Source organism: Lutra lutra, chromosome 16, assembly GCF_902655055.1.
Source record: "Lutra lutra chromosome 16, mLutLut1.2, whole genome shotgun sequence".
NCBI lineage: Eukaryota > Metazoa > Chordata > Mammalia > Carnivora > Mustelidae > Lutra > Lutra lutra.
The window spans coordinates 52,472,675-52,489,250 of record NC_062293.1 but is presented as its reverse complement, the minus strand read 5'-3'; the positions used below and the strand labels follow the sequence as shown (position 1 = coordinate 52,489,250).

At 52.6% G+C, this 16,576-nt stretch overlaps 1 protein-coding gene across 2 annotated transcripts in view; it reads right to left on the bottom strand.

The window, feature by feature from the left end:
* PMP22 (peripheral myelin protein 22) overlaps positions 1 to 14,302 on the bottom strand; it is a 30,250-nt gene extending 15,948 nt beyond the window's left edge. The window contains exons 1-3 of one of the 2 annotated variants that reach the window (XM_047707778.1): positions 14,089 to 14,302; positions 9,636 to 9,747; positions 8,282 to 8,381 (exon numbers count right to left, since the gene is read on the bottom strand). In XM_047707778.1, the coding sequence (XP_047563734.1) occupies positions 8,282 to 8,381; positions 9,636 to 9,713 (178 nt within the window). In that variant the 5' untranslated portion in view covers positions 9,714 to 9,747; positions 14,089 to 14,302. Of the gene's footprint in view, positions 1 to 8,281; positions 8,382 to 9,635; positions 9,748 to 11,449; positions 11,651 to 14,088 lie in introns of those variants that run through there. The other variant, XM_047707777.1, reaches the window with a different exon arrangement.
* Between the last annotated feature and the right edge of the window lie 2,274 nt (positions 14,303 to 16,576).

The following is a 16,576-nucleotide window of genomic DNA, read 5'->3' as shown; positions in this document are numbered from 1 at the left end:
CCCTTATTTTCCGGTTGGAAAACGCTAGTAATCAGAGGATCAGGTTAGGCTAGGCCGTGTTTCTCAAAGAATTGTTATGGGGCCCAACGGCTGAATAAAAAAACAAAAGGAGAGGAGATGGGTTCCCCGGTCAAGTCCATTAACCTCCTTCCTTGGATGTTAATTATAACGTGTAATGAAACACAGTAAAGGGGAAAGGAATTCTTGCCATATAAGAAGCCTTCTTAACTTTAGAATTTTGGGGGATGCCTGGGTGGCTCAGTGGGTTAAAGCCTCTGCCTTTAGCCCAGGTCATGATCCCAGGGTCCTGGGATCGAGCCCCACATCGGCCTCTCTGCTCAGCAGGGAGCCTGCTTCCTCCTCTCTCTCTCTCTCTCTGCCTGCCTCTTTGCCTACTTGTGATCTCTATCTGTCAAATAAATAAATAAAATCTTTAAAAAAGAAAAAACTTTAGAATTTTTGTGTTTTTCAAACTGACTCAACAGAAAACCTTTTTTTTTTTTTTTAAGAACAGGCCTCTTGGAAATAAATAAAATCTTTTAAAAAAAAGAAGAAGAAGAAGAACAGGCCTCTTGGAACCACTGGGTTTGGCCAGAAAAATGGCCTTCGAGGACAGAAAAGCATTGTTTATGAACTGTATTATCCAAGAGAGCACAGAGGATGAGCCGGAATGGCTGCGTTATTCTCAGGATCTTTGGGTTTGAAAGGCATTCTCCACATAATAATCACCAGAAGCCCCCTCTCCTTTCAATCCTGGAATTATTTTCAGAAAAGCCAAGCATCACGGTGATTAAGACCTAGAATGGGCACAGTAACCCCACCAGGCACAGTAACCACCACCCCCTTCCCTTCCCCTAGCACAACACCCTACTCTCCCCTGCACAGCTATTGAAATTCTACCTAATTTCCAAGGCCTGTCCCAGAGGCCACCCCCACTCAAGACCTGATGTGGTAGGTGCCAACTCCAGGCCCTACCTCCATACTCTTGCTCTGCTAGGCAACCAAGACACCGTCCCAGGTTCTCAGTTCGTTAGAGGCAGGCCCAGGGCAAAAAAAAAGCAAGGAGACCTGAGGTCTACTGCACTGGGCTTTCCACCACAACACACAGAGGATACTGAGAGGTTGAATAATATGTTTGAAATCTGATGAACTAAACAAGCCTGCTTTCTTTAGCTTTCTTTAGCTTTCGAAGTCACCGGAGCTAGGGAGGGAGAAGCGAGACTGGTGTGGTAAGGTAATGAGGTCCCCATTCTCTGTTCATCCACGTGGTAGTCAAACCACCACCCCAGGTTCCAAGGGGTAGGAATTGGCTCGTGCCCACTCTCTAGAGGCAGAACGTGACATAGCTGGGATTTCCGAGGAATCTTGCCAGCCCAGGAGAAGCCACGGAAGGAAGGAGGCATCACCCAGACAAGGGGAGAGCCTCGAAGACAAAACTGGGGTCTCTGAATATTTGAAGTCAGCCTAGGGACACTTCAGAAGTTTAAACCAGGCAACCTGGTCAAACCCCAGTCCAGCCCATCAGGCAGGAAGGAAACCGTCAGAAATGAGCAGACCTAGGAGGGGACAGTCTTGGGTCTAACAGCGACACCACTCATGACAATGACTCGCAGCTCCCCTCCTGTATCACTGGCCACTCTTTCCCAGTCCCTTTGGCTAACTCCTTCCTGTACCCCGTTTAATCACTGGGATATCCCAACACTCAGCTCTGGACCCTATGCCTTTCTTCCTGCCCTCCCCTCTCCTTCCTCACCCCCCACCTCCTCCTCCAGTCAGCACACTCAGCCAACACTGGCCTCTTTCCATTACCTCCTGGAATATTCTTCCTGTGGTTCTTCCCGTGACCAGTCCCTCCCATCTCCAGCCACAAAACCAGAAAGGAAGAGGCCTTCCGTAACCAGCTCCCACCACCCTGGCGACTTTCTATTTCATCATTCTGTCTCCTTCAGAATCCTTTCCTCTCTCTGCCCTTGAGTATTTATTGTATACTCTGGGTGTCCCCCCAAAAGTCACCGTGAGCTCCACTAGAGCAGAGACTCAGTCCTTCTTGTTCAGCTCTACGGGGTTAGTTTATGGATGCATTCAACATATTTGAGGAATATAAATGAAGGGGACTGTGCTGTTAGCTTTTTGAAAATGAAAGAGGCTCTCTTGAAAGGTAGCGAGGTCCCCATCACTGGTAGGATGAACATGGGATGGGCATAGCAGAAAGGTGTCTGAAGCAAGGTGCAGCAGGAAAGAAGGATGGACTTGATGGCCTCCCAGGTCTCTGCCAACATTGAGAGTCTACATGTGTGTCCACAACGACACACTCAGGAGGCTTTGTGCCAGACATCCCTCTCTCGGGCCCTGAAAACCAACACCCACAACCTCAGGCCCTATTACGGCCAATCCTGCTCCTGAAATACAAGAGATGCTTTCTTAACTCTGCTGGATCCTGGAAATGCAATTTAAATTTCTGAAAGAGCGAAAACCATGAGCCTCAAGGGCCATGTGGTTCAGACCCAGATTTGAACAAGCATGCAGGGCGAACTCCTGGATGTTGGCGTCTGATGAGAAACTTCGAGGCTTGAAACATTAGCATTCTGACACCGCATCTCCTCCCTTGCCCCTCCCCTGCCTGCCAGGGCCTTGGCAACCCACAGGGGCCTGTAAAATCAAGAGCCGTTACTTGGGCAGAGATTGTGGGTTGGCCCAGAGAGCCGGGAAGATTTTAAATTGCAAAACATGAACCCATAAATGCAGAGGGCCTCCTGTGTTCTCTCCAAACTGACCAAGAGCTGAGCCACAGACAAGGAAATGGTCTGATGCCCTTGCCGAAATGAAAAGGCCACCAAATGGATTTAAAAGAGAGAGAGAGAGATCTGGAATCAGGGAAGATACAGACAAGTGACCACCGAGGTGGCCCTGGGTATTCTGGGGACAGACTGGAGGAGGGCCCAGTTTTTTCCATCACACTTTCGTGTTCAGAACGAAATGAAAAGAATTCAAGAATGCATACATTTTATGTGCCTAACACCTCCGGATGGTCAGCTCCGTTCTGAAACAAAGGAGGACTTTTTAAGTGGGGGCAGGGCATGGGGGATGGGTTTTAGGAAAGATCATGTCTCTGCAACCAATGAAGAGCCAGCCAAGCAAAGGGCAGGCAAGGTCAGGTCTGATCCCTTCCGGCTCCCAGAGCCCCAAGCAGCCTATAGCTCGACTCCAGAACTCTGATTCATTCTGCTACCCACCAGGTCCACGCAGATAAAACAAAGCGTTGGGAGAATGCCTGTATGCATTTGGACCTAAAATGTGCAGAATATGGAGTATTCAAAACAAAAAGCATTAGTTCGGTCAACGCAAGACACATTTTGCCAAACTTTCTGGGTCAGTAGATTTTAAACTCACGCATGGTGTAAGGGCTCCAATGAGACAGGTGCCTTCGGGACTTGCTCCCCAGATGCCAGCCGGGGCTGCTCAGATCTCATTAATTTGAAAACCAAGGCTCTAGGAACTGGCCTCCTCTGTCTCTAGATGGATGGATGCTTATACGGACACCACCCCCATGGGCCCTGCCTGCCTCACCCTGAGGCTTCGCTTTCTTACTCAAAACAGAAAGAAACTAATTGTTACTGGATCCTAATTTCCTACCAGGAAATAACATTTATAGCTATTTTGAAAATTAGATGGGAAATGGGTAGATCCCTATGGGATTTCGTGTGAAAGTAAAAGATCTCAATGAGGAAGATGGGCAAAGCAGCAGAGGAAAAGAAAGCGACGTTGAGAGCAGTAAGAATCTCATGTCTCGGGACAATGACCAGACATGCATCGGTTCTTTTCTACCGTGCAAGGTTTCTGATGTGTTCTGCCTTACAGATGATCTGGACTGCTGCTCCAACTTGGAAAAAAATGGACCAAGATGCATGCAAAACACAGCAGGTCTAAATGGATAGTAAAAGGTAGAAATGCACCCAAATGTACTAAACTGCTTACTAGGTTCTAGAATGAGCTACAGGCCAGCATGCTGTTCTACCCCTCGCCTCTGTCTTCCCGCTATCTTGTCTGCCCTCTGTCCCTCAACACTGCCAGGCCCCTTCCTTGCCCAGAGAGCCTGCGCTGGTTGGCCCCGCTGCCTGGAACCTTCTCCAGATGTTCATACGGCTGACTCCTGGTCATCCTCAAGGGGTCACTCCAGAAAGAGGCTCCCTTCCCCACAAATCCCTCATGACACATTAGTCTGTTTCATTCTCTTTATAGTTCCTTTCCCTGCCCCAAATTATCCAAGTTTCTTGGCTGTTAATTTCACCCAGTAAAATGCAGGCTCTTGTTCACTCTGACATCCTCAGTGTCTACAGTGGTATCTGGTAGAGGGCAGGCACCCACGGAGTAGCTGCACACAAAGAACAGAGGAGGGGAGAAAGGGAGGGGCCTGAGATGGGAAGTTTATGATCAAGGAAGTTCCAAGATGAAGAGAAGAAATAAGCAATGAGGTTTCACGGAACAGATCATTCAGGTGGGTTCCTATGATATTGGGGAAAGATCTCCATCTGAGGATTAAGACCAAGGAAAGGACTCTGAAATTCTTCAAGTCCAGAGTCATAGGCATGGCTTTGTATTTTTAAAAATATCACCCTGGAGTCAATGTGAAAAATTAGTTACAAAGAAACAAGCAAGGTGAAGTGTTTGGGGGCCTCCTCTGTGGCCCTGATAAGTCCTGCAGGCATGGTGACCTTCAAGGGAAAAGCCAGTGGCCGGGGCAGGGGAGGCGGGCAGGGGGTAGCTATGAGGGTGCTATGAGGAGCAAGGAGGGAACACATCCAGGCCGGCTGCAGACATGAGCAGCGTTCACTAAAATCCTAGAAACTGTCAAAGAGGTAGGTTTGGTGGAGGAAGGTACAGACTGACTAGTTCAGGGGTGCCTCTGAGACATCCCTGTGGAAATGTCTGGTAAATGGCTGGCTATGCAGGTCTGGAGTTCATAAGAGACATCGAGGTTGGAAAAAAACAAAGATCCCAAGGACGTCATGAAACAGTAAGTGTAAAGACTTAATGACTGGAGACGGAGAGAAACAGAGGGAAGTCTAAGGGTTATACACTTTCCGACATGGGGCTCTGTCAGAATGGCGGGGTGGTGGATGGAACTCAGGACAGAGGAGAGATGAAATATTTGAAAAATCCTAAAACAATGGGGTTCTGCTCAGAAACTGCATAGGACCAAGCAGAGGACCAGGTCCTAAAACAGTAGGACCGGGTACAGAGCAGTGGGGGATGGTCAAAGCCCCAGAGAGATGTGTTTCAAGCCAGGCTTAGTGGGTGCTTGCTATGAAATTTCTAGGAATTGGGAAGCCATGCATCCCACGATGCCAAATGACTATATTCCCGGTCTCCCTTCTTAACTAGGTGTGGCTGCATGACTAAGTTCCTATAAAAGATAGAAAGAGAAGTATGTGGTCCATCTGGAGACACTTCATGAAAAGGGAAGGGCACACATTCTTCTCCTCTTTTCTCCACTCTGCTGCCTGAAGCATAGATGAGATGGCTGGAGCTCCAGCAGCCCTTTAGTCCATGAGGATGAGGACCAAATGTAAGAGATGGCAAAGAAAGGAGCTAGAAAGTGCCTGGGCCTCTGACAATTTCATAAAGTGCCATAAACGATCTTATTTAAGCCACTGCCCCTTGAAGATGCTCTGTTACGTACAGTCAATCTTAATCCTAACCAGAATGCTAGCCAACTGGTCCGACACATCCCCTGCATTGCTGTCCCCTTGCTGGAGGTCACATCATTGCCCAGACAGGGAATATCCTCCTCCTTGCCTGTATTTATTTAAATCCTGCCCATCCTCTGGAGGATGGATCAAATCCCACCTCCCACACGAGACTCCCCTTCCACTTCCTCCCCTGAACTCTGGCGCTGCCTGCCTGCCCCCACTCCTTGGGCATCTGGCCTCTGCCACCTTCACAGTGATTCATCCGTGCACTCATATCCCCTGGATCCTCAAAGAGGCGCAGGACCATCAAGGGCAAGGTCCCCAGTTTCCAAGGCCTTGTATTCTCTGGGACCGGGAGACATTCCATGCCATGCATTGGATGCCAGGTCCTGTTGGCAGCAGCCCCAGGAAACCTCTTTCACTTCCACCTGCAGCCAGGTTCAGGATGAAGCCAGAAGGTATGTAGACGCATTCAGAAAATAGAAGAAGCTCAAGTCCAAACAACCCCAGCTTACTTAAAGGCATCCCCAGATTCCCTCAAAACATCGGAGAAGACAGATGTGGAAGAAAACCCGTGCTCCGGCGTCCCCCCGCCCCCGCAAAGCAGCCACATGGATTTGGAGCCCACAAGAGAGACCCCAAAGTCATTGTCAATGAACCCAAGGAAAAAGCTTGGCACATAAAGAGCCAATTAAGAGACGAAAGGTGTCCTGATGAAAGTAACACTGGTCCCTCTTTGAGTTGGGAGAACAGCCATTTATAACCGCGGCAGGTGCAGCATAAAGGGCCGATAACAGGCCCGACGTGAAGACCGCTCTTTTCCCCGGTTTGAGCACGGTTTAGAAGGCTGCTCCTTTGCCCCCCTCCGGATCTAAGAGTCCAGGATTCCATGCCAACCCCACATGGCCCCGCGCCACTAGGGAAGGGCGCCTGTAGACACGCCCCACCCCTAGGGGAAAGCCACCCTTTCGGGCCGCATCATCACTTGTGGCCACCAGGTGTCAGTAGCGAGCGAGGCGCCGCCCATCCTGAGGCTTCGGGGGAACTTGAGCCAGACTCTGAACCAGGATAGACATGGGATGCTGTGGCTTTGGGGACAAAAAGGACTATGGCCACATTCTCAGGCACGCATGAGTATTTCATTCCATTTACCTGGTTGCCAACTCACCCTCCAAACTCACTGTGCACCCTCTGGGATGTTTTCAATGCACTATCTTTCACGCGCTCCGAGAAAAGATTCAGGGCTGCGCATCAATAAGGACAGAGGTCTTTCTTTCTTCCCTCCCTCCCCACCCCAGGAAAGTGACAACATAAAGCAGGGTTTTCTACTCCTCGCCTAGCCTCCCCACAGAAGCTACCAAATAACTGTTCTAGCACTTTCTCTTTATACGGAGGTTGGAGATGTTTGGTTTGTAATGCTTTGGCGACAGCTTGGTTATTATCGGGTGCTGGGCCCACAGGACCCAAAACCAGTCAAGAACCTGCACTGTGCAAAGCCAGAATGAAGGCTCCCTTCCACTGCCTGCTTTATTGCCCTGGGTCTAAACTGGTTTCTCTCATCGGTTGTAGCATCTTCAACAGGGAAACTGGATCATGAGTAACAGTCATTCAGCAGCAATGAGAGCTGTACTTCGTTGGTCTTTTAAAACCCAGGATGTCGAGAAAGCTCTCTCTGCCCATCCTACAAGGGCGTCCCTCTCCAGGCTGAGGGCACCTCCTTTGAAACACGAGACCGTGCCAAGCCACGCCCACTATATCCTCAACGCCAAGCACTACAGCCCCTCCCAGGGCCAAGATGCCACTAAACAGCCCCCAGCCGCCCAAAAGAATGCACTCTCTTTACCTTGGCCTCTCCACATCCAGACACAGGACTCCCTGATCCCCTGTAATGCTCTCTCTGAGTACTTAAGGTGTCTAGCGGGAGTTTCGCAGCCAATTATCTCCTTCACTTGAATCCAAGTACGCCTGGTTTCAAATATCTCACAAGGGGACGACAGAGGAGAGACACAATCCTCTGGATGAAGGACCCTCCCAGAATTTAGCATTCTGCAAATAGCTTGGAGTCCCCATCTTGCCACAAGGAAACACTCTAAGGTTTTGATGCTAAATGGCAGGAGTGAGACCCACAACCTAGAAAAGCAGTCTTGTAAATGGGGGACCAAAGGCTGGACCAACAACTACCTTTAGGACCATCACTGAAAAAGGCAGAAGCAAGACATTTCTGGATAGAGACGGCGACCACCAAAGATGCTGGTTGGGGCCAAAGTCCCAATGGGGTTAGCCTAAAGTCTTGCCATTGAGCTAACTTATCTGTATCTGAGTTTCTTTGTTTACAAGGAGCATTACATCAAGTGATAAGGGGGAGCTCTAGGGCATCTTTCCAGGCAGAGATAATGTACAATGATACCCAGGGTCTTGGCTTAGCCAGGGAAACTGCTGTCTGTCTCCTTTAATCTTGGATTCCTGGTCCCCGTTGCATTCTGCCCCACTCCAGACATGCTGGAGCTGTGTCTTCTAAGAACAAGTGTTTCCAGGTCTGGACTGAGAAACACAGCACCCGCAGATCTGGACAAGCAAAACCCCAGTCTCACCATTCGCGGATGATGAGTAACAGTGGAGGACGTTGCCCGAGGATGAGGTGCTACAGTTCTGCCACAGGTCGGTTGCGTGTCCATTGCCCACGACCCATTGCTAGGAAGAACCAGACATGATAAATCAGACAAGCTGGGGAGGGTCAAAGGGAAGGGGAGGGTGAAGACGAAGGGAAGGCAAGAGCAGCCTCATCCACCCGTCTCTCTAGCCTGCCCCTGCCCTGCCCGCTGCGCCTGGCCAGAGGCCACAGTCATGTGGGGGAAAAATGAGAGAGATGGGGGCTGGCTCAGACATGGTGCTGCCAGAGGGCAGTGTTTGCAAGTGAAAAGCACTTTGTTATTAAAAAAGTAGCACATGTGTGTGAGCTAGTATGTGCAGAAATATGTACCGTATAAGAACAAGGCTCAGACTCAGCCCAGGACACCTGCATTCAAGCCAGCTCCCCTCCCTGATCTCCTGAGTGTCGCTCCCCCAAAACCACCACCCCTAGGAGACTGTCTCCTTACCCATAATTCCTACTAATCCAACAAGATTAATTAAGACACAAGTCCCCAACATCAGTATTTCTCCTTCCACATAATTCTCTCTCAACCTTTCAACCAGAGGGGAATCGCGTGCCTGGAATTTGCCCCTACATAAAGAAGTTAAAGCCACAGTCACCTCACTGCCTGAAGTCTCAAATCGAATGTGCTAGATGTCTGATGGGTCTGTGACCTCAGTTATACCCTGATGATCTGTTCCTATACTGGAGGCTTAATAGAGGAAGGCTCTGGGTCCCCATCATAAAGCAGACCCAGGACTGTGAATTCTTTTTTTGGAGGAGCCCATGTTAACCTTCCAATATTCGGCCCTCCAGGGGTGTTTTATGAACTAAGCCGCCCAGCTGACCTATGGCATGTGGAGAAAAAACTTCATTAATACTCTGCTTCCTTCCTCCATGAATCTACAGCGAGGGATGGGGGGGGGGGGAATGCTACGGAATCTCATCAAAGAAAGGACGGGGAACACTGGCTCTGTACCGACATTATCTGGCGTACACGGAGGCCTGCGCAGCTAACCTGGACCAGCGATTGCTTCCTTCCTACCCCTGAGTCTGCTACGGTTTTCTCAAAACAACTGAAAGGGGGCAGATTGCCAGAAACTGCAAAACGCCCCGCGGGGACGTCTGAGACTTTACGTTGTCTCGCGGCGCTTAACTAGAGGGAGCCAGGCCGGAATCATCGCCCGGGGGAGGCAGGAGCCCTGGGACAAGGTGGGGGGAAGAGTGGGACAGGGGTGGGGGGGAGAGGGGGGTTGGGGTGGGGAGGAGAGGGGAGCTCGGGGTGCCCCGCCCGCCGCCCGCCGGGCACTCACGCTGACAATCGTGGAGACAAACAGCAGCACCAGCACCGCGACGTGGAGGACGATGATACCCAGCAACAGGAGGAGCATTGTGGCGGCAAGTTGGGCTCAGCGGAGTTCCTGCCTGCCAGGAAAGAGAGCCGAGGCTGGACGTGAGGCCGAACCTACCCGCGCGAGCGAGCGACGGAGGAGGAGCGCGCGGAGGGAGGGTCCCCGCGCCGGCGGAATGCAGGGGGCTGGCACCGCGCCCGCCCGCCTGGCCGGGCCCGGCCGGGGCGCCTGCACGCCTCCCGGGGACCGGCCGAGAGAGGGCAGCAGCCCACCGCAGCACCCCCGCCCGGCAGCCGCGGGGCCCGCCTCCGACAAAACATCCCTTTGCTTTGGGAACAAAACACGGGGTACGCACGTCGAAGTCACCCCCGGAGGAGAGGTTTTTTCCGAAGGACGAGCGGAGGCCGCGGCACATGTCCACCCACTCGGGGTTGCCTGCGAGCCCAACCCCACGTGGGGAAGGGGACAGAAGAAGAGTCTGCCCCTTTTCCTACGGAGGTGGAGGTGGAGGGTCAAGGGGTAGGCGCCCAGATTTCTGCCGGAGGCCTGGGGACACCGGCGGCACGCTGTGAGGGAGAGCGCGCGGCGGGGAGCTGGTTTCCCAGACCCGGCGCGCTCCACATTCCGTTAGTCTCCGAGTTTCCACCCGCTCCTGCCAGCGCTGGAGAGCCGTCCTGGCCCCAGCTCCGCCTGGCATCGACACGGGCGGCTCCGGAGAGGAGGCGCAGACCGGGGGAGTGTGGGCAGGAAAGAGTGGCCCAGAGAGTGGCCCGACCCTGCGCTTCCCGCCCACCGCGTGCTTCCCCAGGCGGCCCCGGCGGGCCGGGCCCTGCGCTCCGGGGCTGGCCACTCGCCGGATCGCGGGGGTCCCGGCCGCGCCCCCGGCACGCACAGCCGAGACACAACCCGGTCCAGTCTCTGCGTTCCGGGACGCGCGCCCAGGAGCCTGCATGGAGGGGGCCAGACGTCCGGTGGGAGGGAGAGGGGGAGGACGAAGGGCTGAGTCCCAGGAGAACCGCAGCCTGACAGAGTTGGCAGGACATCTTCACTGAGCAGTTGTGCGGTCCTAGTCCCTCATTTTACAGAACCTTGGGGAACTGAAGACCCGGGTGACCCGTTAGAGGATACGTATGGCTGTGAAAACCCTGCTGCACTTAGAGGGACCGTTTCAGTACAGGGCCTTGGGCCAGAGAGACGACATTTCAATAACTCAGTTTTTAAAGTACCCAGAGTACCAGGCCCCTCCGCTGCGCTCCGTTAGCAACACATTCAAAAGAGCCCTGGAATGTCCGGGAAAAAGTAAGCCCGGTTTTCCGATGTCTCCCAGAAGGTTTAAATTAAATCCAGTGGCTCCTAGAGCCAGGGAGGGGCAGAGAAGGCTAATCGGAAAGAGGTATGTGGCTGAAATTGGGGGGTCACGGAGGTCCAGCAGCCCTCCCCCAAGGTGTCCACCGCAGGGACCAAATTTCCAATGAGTCCCCAAGTAGGCGCTTCCCCAGCGAGAGGAAAGCTGCTCAGACCCTGCCCCAACATTCCGGACACCAGCACTCGCGCCCCTTATGATTTATGTACCATAAGGCAGGCCACGCCGTATCCCTACCAGTCCCGTAAGAACTATGGTAAGAACGGCGGTCTGTCTGTCTGAGCTCGGAAAGACAGCTCGGAGACCCGGCCAGCCCAAAGCCCGCGCCTGCTCCGCGCCTTCTGGCACCATCGACGGAAGAAGCCCACGTTTCTCCTCCATCTCCTCCACTTTCCCCTACCAAAGCACTTACAGCCCAAAGGGATGGTTGACCCTGATCCTCAAAGTGGCCTCCGGCACAAACTCTCGGTGCGTTTGCTCGGCTGCTGGCGTCCCCGAAGACAGCTGCGCTGCGGGGCTGCGCGCGGGAAGCGAGGGGCCAGAGGGAGGCTCCCGGCGGTTCCCCTTTAACCGGAACAACGCCCTGTCTGCGTCGCTGCAGTAGGGTGTGTCCCTGGGTCAGCGTGTGCAAGGGGGCGGTCCTCAGGGAGGAGAGAGGGCAGGAGGGAGGGAGGGCAGGCAGGAGACAGTTACTCGGCCTTCAATCCGCCCCAGGAGAAAGTCGATCCCTGCAAAACCGCTGCGACTTTTACTCGCAACTAGGCGGCAGCTGAGCGTTCTCACCTCCGCTTCCTCTGGCTCCCCGAGTTCCTGGACACCCAAGTGCTGGCCAATAAACTGGTCCCTCCGCCCCCTCGGCCACGTGGGAAGAGCCCTCCCGAGGTCGCCCCCGCCGGTGCCCAGCGCTGGGCTTCGGGGAGCGCGCAGGCGGACTGCGCCCACGCGGGGGGCCAAGGCTGGATTCCTCTCCTCCCGGAAGGGAGGAGCAGGCACTTAAGCGCTGGAAGGTGTCTCTCTCCTCTAGGGTGCGGGCGCGCCTGGCCTGCCCTGGCATTTTGCCGGGGCACACCTGCCCCGCGCCCGCGTGCCTGCTCTGTCAGTGTCCGCACTTAGGTGGTGTGCCGGGTTCCGAGGACTCGAGGGGACCGACTGGCGGACCCTGCTTGGGTGAGAATTAGCGGGAGGAGGGAGAGTCCCGCCATCTACAGAACAGCATCGCTGGGTGCGGGATGGGGGCGGCGCGGTGGGAAGGGGGGTCTGACTCCTCCTAACCTGGGCAAAGCCAGAACACAAGTGGATAAGCTCCTGGCCAGGCTCCCAGCCTCGGCTGGCGTCCGGGCCATAGGATGGGGAGATGGCCATTGGAGGTCGGGGAAGAACAGTCAGGGAAATCCGCTGATTCATAGTCGCCTGAACGTGGTCCGCCTAGCGTCACAGGGAGAGAGGCTAGCCCTTCTGGGCGTGGCACAGGTGGGCCCAAGTCAGGCTCTCTGATGGGAGACTCTTGATGCACCAACAAGGAGACTTAATGTAGATTCTAAATGTCTTTGCTTACTAACGCAGCCCTTTCGCACCCACAGTCACACACGCTCCTGCTAGTGTCCTGTGTCATAAAACCTTATTGCTCTAAATGAGTCAAACGACTCCATAAGACTTTACTCTTTGAATGTAGCTGCTTGGGGTAGCTGATGGCATATTCTTATCTTTAAGTAAAAGTACATTATCTGAAATAGTCTTCAAACAATGGTCTTTTAAAAATTTTTTTATATTATGAGAATAAATAGAAGGTGACATGTAAAAATTTTACTCAACGCCCATTACGTGGCAGGAACCTTAACAGGACTTTACGCACACCCTGGGAGAGGGGGGTATGGGGTAATGCTTAGGGACTCTGGCTCTGGGCTCAGACAAACCTGATTACTCAGGATTGTGAACTTGAGCCAGTAGGTGAAGTTGGATGAGCTTCTGTTTTCTCATCCCCAAGCAGAACTGGTACTGCCTATTTTATGGGGGTGAGTAAAAGGAATGAAGTGTGTGAAGCAGTAAGCATAGTGCCTAGAACATAGGGACCAAGACTCAGTAAATTGTCACCATGGTTATTATTATATCATCTTTAGCCCTCAAGGCAAGGCAGACCCACACCCCCCTCCGCCAAACTAAAATGGCTTAGAAATCCCACAGGTCTGAAGTTCATATGCAAGTAGAAAAACCAACCAGAGGAATAGCACTGTGTTCTCTCCTCCTGGGTCATTTAATAGGTCAGTAGTGCCCCAGGAATCATGGCCTCACTTTATACCATTCAGACTTTTATTTTATTTATTTAACCAACATTTATGTGGTCACTTTGTCCCGAGGACTATTCTAAGCACTTAACAAATATTAGCATATTGAACTCGGGATTTTCTTTCTCTTCCTTTCTTTTTGTTCCCAGTAAACTTTTTCATGAAGTATATACATCTAGAAAAGCACACACATTGTAAAGCACGGTGTGTTTCCTTCATCTTCCCTGAACCCAATATTTTAGTCAATGAGCAGGTAATACCACATGGTGGGTTTCAGAACACGTGAACCTGAACCCTTTGGTCCAGCCCTTACTGCCTCTCGCCTGCCTCCTGCCTGCCCAGTTCCCAGGGTAGAAAAGAAAACACTGCCCGGGGCTTGGCCATACCCAAGGACCAGTCAGTGCTTTGCTACAGGTGGAAACTTCTCCCTGACCTGCTTCCCAACCCGAGGTCACCCTGCCAGCTGTGTGTGCAGAGCTGTTTCCCATCAGGGAAACAGCATCGGGTCCCCTTTCTCCCTTCACATCTGGATGGGCTGGTCTTTCTAGATGCTCTCAGAGAGTCCTTCTCACCTCCCCAGCCAGAGTATACAGCCAGCTCCTCAACAGGGATTTAAAACATCCTCTGATTTTCTGTCAATTCCAACACAATGCACCATCTCCACTGCAATCCCTTCCAGTCGTGGTTTGCAGCGGGTGGGGGATCTGGCAGCTCTCCCAGAAGCATAAGCACATACTATCCAGAGGGACAGTTTGCCAAGAAGACTCACCAGGCCAAACGGTGTAACCCCTTCCTCCACGCAGATTTCTTTGCAGTCAAACACAAGGGACGCCAAGGCAAGGCCCTCCCCACAGGGCGACGGCAGGCAGACTCTAAGCCCCACTGCTTGCAACCAGGATCCCCGAGACACGTTCCCTGGTGGTGCTCCTTGTAACTGAAGCCAGACCAGGCGTCTTTCCAGTTTATTCAGGGGCTGGTCCAATGCTGGGATATGTCATGGTGGCCTGAGAGCTTCTCAGCCTCTACTACTTAAAGAGACAGCACCCCGTTTTGTGTACTTGCCAGAACATAGTGATCCCAAGGGGCCCCCCGGAGCATGGAGAACCTGGGATCAACAGGGAAAGGACTTGGGATATACCTGCAACCTGGGAAGCCAAGCCTGCTCCCACTTGTGCTAGCCTGTGTGCCAGCTCCCAGCACCCCACCTCTCACCCAGGGAATTCCTCAAGGAGGAAATCCACCATGCAAATGGTCTGTGTGCATCGTGTCATATGTGTTACCTGTAGAATGAGTCTCACTTTTAATCAACATCATCGTTTTCAGGAGCCCCAACATTGCACAGATAATGCTGACCTTCCTGAGATAATCCTATTCAAGTAAACAAGCCTCTGATGAAGATATCCCAGCCCGTCCGGCAGGACAGGCTAGATTGACAATTGCAAAAGTTGCAGAGAGGCAGACACACGAAGGTGCCGTCTTCTTCAGGCTCTTTGCACTATTCCTTCAGGCTCTCAGAAAGGGTCCTGCATCTCTAGCAAGTTCTCCTGGGTGGAAACGCTGAGACAAGGACACTTGGTTGTTTTGAAGGAGTCTCTTGGAATTCTGGCAATTTCCCCCACCCCTTATGTCAGGGGAGGGCGAGGCCACCTGTAGTGCTCTGTAGAGTTTGGGGAAGTCTTTCTCTGTCACAAACACTTTATGTTTCACTGGGCTCCGCAGGCAGAAGGGGGTCCCAAAGGCCCTCTCCCCGTTCTGCTCCCAGCCAGGATCTCTCCGGTCCCGGTGAAACAGTGTAACCCAGCCGTGGGTCCCATTAGATCTGACTGCTCGTTAAAACGACAGAGAGTTTTGCATACGGCCTGGCCTGGGCCTGTGTGCAGAGCGGCTGAGTCAGTGGCTTGAGATGCAGCTCAGGTGTGGGCCATTTTTTACATTCCTCGAAATGTTCCTGTGTCCAGCCAGACTGTCACAAGGTGTCAGGTGGTCCCTGGTGTCCTTCTAGCTGCTTTCTGTCATGGAGCCCAGATGGAAGTAAGGCCCAATGTGAGCTTGTAGGGTTAGACAAGTTATGGTTCTGTCTTATCAGATAACACAGGGGTGTGTGTGTATATCTAGGGTGTGTGTGTGAGAGAGAGAGAGAAAGAGAGACAGACAGACAGACAGAGAGTTGCTCCCTCAATCCTCCCCAACACAGCGGGTGAGGGAGGGCCCAGTGAGCATGACTTTGGGCTTTTCCAGATAACCCCCCTCCTATATGACCCCCCAGCCCGGCCTGTGATCCTACCTAAAGACTGCAGGACGAGGTTTCTGCCCCTCAGGCCAGACTAAACCTGAAGACATCTGACATCATATCTGCTCCAAGGGCTAAGAATTCAGAGGAAGAAGAGTAGGGCAGGGTGCTGGTGGGAGGCATGGATTTTTCTTCCGGCTGGACAGTGCCGATCGGATCAGCCCTCCATCCTCCCAAGAGCTGCTTGTTCCAGGACCAGCTCCCTTGGCCCTCTGTCTCCTCCAATCCCCTCATCACCTGCAACCAAGCTCTGAAAACTTGCTGGCTTTGGCTGAGACCTGTTTGAGGAGTTCCTTGGGGGCATCCAGGCACCAGAGCTGGTCCCTGCTGTGTTCCACCATCGGGCACCAACACACTTGTCCCTACACACCTGGGTCAGGCTCTCTGCCTCCTCCTGGGCCTCTCCCTCCCCTGATCTGGAGGCCCTCCTCGCCCGAAAGAAACCCCAGTCCTGTGTTGAGCAGTGCATCCTTGGGGCTATGGAGAAAATCCCCTGGGGTCACTTACATAATAATGAATAACATATTGATCAAGTCGTATTTTACTTCTATTTATTATTTCTGCTCATTTTATAAATAGGGATGATGAGAATCTCGCAGACTGGGAGCCCGATACGGGGCTCGATTCTAGGACCCCGGGATCACACCTGAGCCAAAGGCAGACACTAAACCAACTGAGCCACTCAGGCATCCCTCTTTATAACAACCTTATGAATAGGTACCCTGATCGTCCTTTTTCCATCTGAGGGGAAACTGAGGCACAGAACAAGACACTGAGTGGCTTTCTCAGGACACCCCACCCCATGAGAAAACAGCAAAGGCCAGACATGAAGCAGGCATCCTGGCTACAGAGCCCATACTCTGTACCCCATGCTATCTTGTACCCTAACTTTGGCCTTCCCAAAACATCTGTCCTTTGTCACATCATATAATCATATCATACACATCATACACACTAAATAATCCGA